The sequence below is a fragment of the Neophocaena asiaeorientalis genome, unplaced genomic scaffold, assembly GCF_003031525.2.
Source record: "Neophocaena asiaeorientalis asiaeorientalis breed wild unplaced genomic scaffold, Neophocaena_asiaeorientalis_V1.1 scaffold242, whole genome shotgun sequence".
NCBI classification, from domain to species: domain Eukaryota; kingdom Metazoa; phylum Chordata; class Mammalia; order Artiodactyla; family Phocoenidae; genus Neophocaena; species Neophocaena asiaeorientalis.
The window spans coordinates 3,208,294-3,212,677 of record NW_020172451.1 but is presented as its reverse complement, the minus strand read 5'-3'; the positions used below and the strand labels follow the sequence as shown (position 1 = coordinate 3,212,677).

Sequence of the window (4,384 nt, the reverse complement as noted above, 5' to 3'; positions counted from 1 at the left end):
GCCTGACGGGACCCGGCAAGGAGGGAAGCAGGCCCATCCCCTCCACCCCGCTTCCATCTGACGCTGGGGGAGGAGGGGTCCCCCAGGTCCTTCTGAAAACGGAAGGAAGGAGGTTTTACATGGCTGCACTTCCCCTGCCCGGTTTGCTTTTAGTTTTCAAGTTAGAAAAGCAATGGGAAAGGACACGTGGAGAGAAGTTTCACAGCCACCCGCAAGCCTCAAGCAGGGTCCTGTGTCACCTGCGGTCTGTGTAGATGCCAGTTGCCTGTAACGGTGACCTCGGTGCAGCAACGTTTTGTCACCGCCTCTGAGACTCCCAGGGATGTCTGTGTGTCCCGCGTGGTGCTCAGAGCGCCCGGCCTGGCCGTGGTGCTGCCGAGATGCCCTCCACGTGCTGGATTTGCCCCGGGACGGATCTGGAGACCGGGAATCACTGGTTCAGAGGGCGTTGACGTTCACGCTTCCTGCTGCCTCTGCCACATCGCTGGCTTTTGTTTCCTTTTTGGTGAAGTTGGAGGCTTTTGCACAAGGACTGGGTAACTTGCCTCTTGCTCAGGGAGTTTGTGGGTCTGTGTTCCAAGGTCCTCTAATCTTTACCAATTTGTTCAGGTTGTCTCACAACAAAAATATTAGTTCTCATGTACCTGGCTTGCTACATGTATCCCGTTTCATTGCAGGTGTTTTTTTTTTATAAATTTATTTATTTTATTTTATTTATTTTATCTTTGGCTGCATTGGGTCTTCGTTGCTCTGCGTGGGCTCTCTCTAGTTGCGGTGAGCAGGGGCTACTCTTCGTTGCGGTGCGCGGGCTTCTCATTGCGGTGGCTTCTCTTGTTGGGAGCACGGGTTCTAGGTGCGCGGGCTTCAGTAGTTGTGGCTCGCGGGCTCTAGAGCACAGGCTCAGTAGTTGTGGCACACGGGCTTAGTTGCTCCGCAGCATGTGGGATCGTCCTGGACCAGGGCTCGAACCCGTGTCCCCTGCACTGGCAGGTGGATTCTTAACCACTGCGCCACCAGGGAAGCCCCTCATTGTAGCTTTAAAACAAATGTCTATTTACTTTTGTCTGGTTGACTGAGTCTTTTTATCTTTTCAGTCTCTTAATGTAGACTGTCAGCCTCTCTCTAGGGACTTAAGTTCTCTCTTCTCACGTGGATATCTTTCCAGATGGCCAGCCATGTGCCCCTTTCCCGCCACGTGAGCAGGGATACCGGCTTCTCCAGCCCCATGGCCTTGCCCACTCCTGGGCTACCCTGGACTCCAGGGGATGGTGGGTTTCCTGTGGTTTTTACACCAGGGTTAGGGTTAGGCTCAGGCCACCTTAGTGTTCCACGTGAGCCCCGAGAAGCATCTGTCCCGGGAACACCTGCACACCCTCCCCCGATGTGCTGCAGCCTCAGTTGTCCTTGTAGAGCGGAGCCCTGGCTCATTCTGACGTGGGGCTCACGGGCCGCCACTGTTCACAAGCTTTCCTGCCTTGAGCAGTGATGCCGGGGGAGTGGAGGCCCCTTGGCAGGTGGGGCAGGTACGCAGGGCTGCAGGCAGGCACCCTGGGCTGTGATTTAACATGATTTAACGGCTTCGAGCCTGCACCGTCCAAAACAGGAAGTGCTTTCCCCTGCCTTCGTGGTTCCCCGTAAACTGTCCCAAGTGTCCCAACTGGGGCGGTTCAGGCTGCGTTGATGGATTCCACCCGGCTCACCCCACTTCCTGCTCGCCCTGCAGGAACTCGCCGTGCTGTTTATTGGGTCCAGGCTGAGTAGTCTGTGCTTGTGCGTCATCTCAAATTCTCGGCATACTTTGGCCCGATCGGGGTTAACCCCATTTCAGAGGTGGAAGCTGAGGCCCAGTAAGGTGGGAAGTGGCGGGACAGGCTGTGAGCCCAGGTGTGTCCAGAGTCCCTGCCCCGCAGCGACCCAGGGCCTCTTGCAGACGTTGGGGGCCGAGGGCCTGTGTGACCGGGACCGGGGTTGGGCCGCACGGCCCCTGCCGTGGGCTTGGGAGTGAGGTGGGCTGGACGTGCAGAAGGGCCACTATGCCCCACCCGCTGGGCTTTCCTGGTTGGGTCAGAGATGTGGGGAGTGGGCACCCCTGTAGGCATCTACCTCTGGTGTGTGCACGTGTGTTTGAACTTACATGTGTCCTCCGTGCCAGCGCACAGAGACACCACACCGGGCCTTTGCTGCCTTCCTCCAGGCTGGAGGGATCCAGCGCCGGCAGCTTGGGGGCTGCTCAGGAGGCAGGTGGGCGGGCGCTGGGCTCCAGACTGGCCGTGTGTGGGAAGATCTCTCGGAGCGAGTGAGGCTGAGCTGGTCCTGAGAGCAGAGCTAGGGCGCCCAGGCGAGCAGGACGGTGTTTCAGGTCGATGAGGCAGCCTGGGCCGTGTCCCTGGGAGCGGGGCCAGGTGGAGCGAGGGGACAGGGCCGGAGGGAGTCTGAGACACCCTGAGGCCCAGCGTTCTAGGGGCTGTCCTGGGCGTGCCCTTGATCGTGGGTCTTGATGGTTGTTAGAGCCTGGGAGGAGGCGCGCCGGCCCTCCCCACTTTTCGCTGCGGTGTCTCCCCCTCCCCTCCCCAGCCCCCTCTTCCCAGGGTCTTCGGCACCCCTGCTGCTCCAGGCTGGCTCCGCCTTTGTGCTGGGAGGTCGCACCGAGAGACGTGGCTTCCTTCTGCCCTGTGGGGCACTCGGGGGAGCTGGCCTGGGTGGGCGGCAGGGGTCTGAGCTCAGCGGCCAGCCCAGCCGGATGGGGGTGACAGAGGGCCCCGGCCTGCTGGGCATGAGACGGGAGCCTGTGGGCCCTGGGGTCCCTGAATAGCGGGACTGGCTGCTCCCTGAGGGCAGGGCCTGGTGGCAGCCCAGGGCTGGGGCCTGGAGCCCGGTGTGGGAGGGCGGCGGCCGGCAGGCGGCTGACCACGTGACCGTGCCTCCCCCTTGCTGTCTTGCAGGGGCTCCGAGCGTCATGTTAAGGTAAAGCAGAGGGGCTCAGTGCTGAACATGCTAAGGAGGCTGGACAAGATCAGGTTCAGAGGTCACAAGAGAGATGACTTCCTTGATCTAGCAGAGTCTCCAAACGCCTCGGACACCGAATGCGGAGACGAAACACCCCTGAAGATACCTCGGACCTCGCCCCGGGACAGTGACGAGCTGAGGGACCCTGTGAGTACCGAGTGTCCTCCGCTCTGCGTGGCCGCGGATGCCAGGCCCCTCGCTGGTGGGTGGGGGCTGTCCCCATCCTCAGGTGGCCAAGCTGAGCGTGCGATGGGTAGACCGTGTCCTGCCCAGGCTGGTCAGACACAGACGGGGCTGTTCCCCATCTCGCCCCAAACCTCCCCCAGCCTCACCCTGGACTGAGGATAATTTGTACATTGGCCGATTTTCTTTTCCTTCATCATTGGTTTTCTGGGTGACCGGCAAACTTCTCACACAGCCTGATCCCCGGGAGTTTGACTCGAGGGGTCGCAGGGTGCTGTCTGGAAGCTGCTGGCCCCTGGCCCGAGGGCAGCTGCCTCTGGGTGCCTGGCTGGTCTGCCTGGCCATCCCAGAGTGCGTGTCATCGACCCCTGGCAGCTGGCTGAGCCCAGGCTGGGCCTCCTCAGCCCACGTGGGGACAGTGGCCCCTGTGGGCCCGTCAGTGGACACCGTTTATTTGGAGAGCAGCTTTCCTCAGTGGGGTCCGCGGCTCTGGTGGGAACCAGGCGTGAGCAGGCCCTGTCTTCTGGAAGCTTGTGTTTTGTCGGTGGGCAGGCAGCGGGGGGGGGAGGGTGGACTTCCTGTGGTCCCCTCCTGGCCAGGTACGGCCGCCGGGCTCTCCGTTGTGGGCACAGCTGCCCAAATCCTCCCTGTTGTCAGTGACGAAGCCCAGAGCCATCCAGCCCCCCACCACATGAGCTGTGGTGCCCTGCCCGAGTGGATGCCAGGTCTGTCGGCCTGGGGTCTGGGCTCCTCCCCATGCACCTGAGCTAGGACTTCCTTCCAGCTGTGGCCATGAGCCCTCGCCTTCCCACCTCCTTGTATTATTAATGCTTTATAATAGAACAGGGATGGCGCGTTTGCTCTGGCACGAAAGAATAATTGATTGGCACTGCCTCCTAAGAGCCAGCCATCCAGTCAGGCAGGGCTGGAGCTGCAGAGCCTGGAGGGGAGCGCCCTGCTTGCGTGCTTGCTGTGTTCCCTGCAGAGGTGGTGGCGGTCCTCCCGCCATTGGGCTCCGTGCGGGCCAGGGCCTCGCTTGATGTGTCTTCTAATGCAGCCCATCAGCATCTGTCTGTCGGGACATCGTGGGGCTCACGGGCGCTGTCCTAAGAAGGGGGTGCCTCCACGTCGGGGTGGGTCCAGCGGGCCGGCGAGGGCCGAGGGGAGCACCTGAGGGAGGGGCGAGCATGGGGGC

The 4,384-nt window shown here is 61.4% G+C and overlaps 1 protein-coding gene across 1 annotated transcript in view; it reads left to right on the top strand.

The window, feature by feature from the left end:
* The first annotated feature begins 235 nt into the window (after window positions 1–235).
* GRAMD4 (GRAM domain containing 4) overlaps window positions 236–4,384 on the top strand; it is a 45,482-nt gene continuing 41,333 nt past the window's right edge. The window contains exons 1-2 of the mRNA XM_024737398.1: window positions 236–536; window positions 2,943–3,153. Of these exons, the coding sequence (XP_024593166.1) occupies window positions 2,992–3,153 (162 nt within the window). The 5' untranslated portion in view covers window positions 236–536; window positions 2,943–2,991. The remainder of the gene's footprint in view (window positions 537–2,942; window positions 3,154–4,384) is intronic.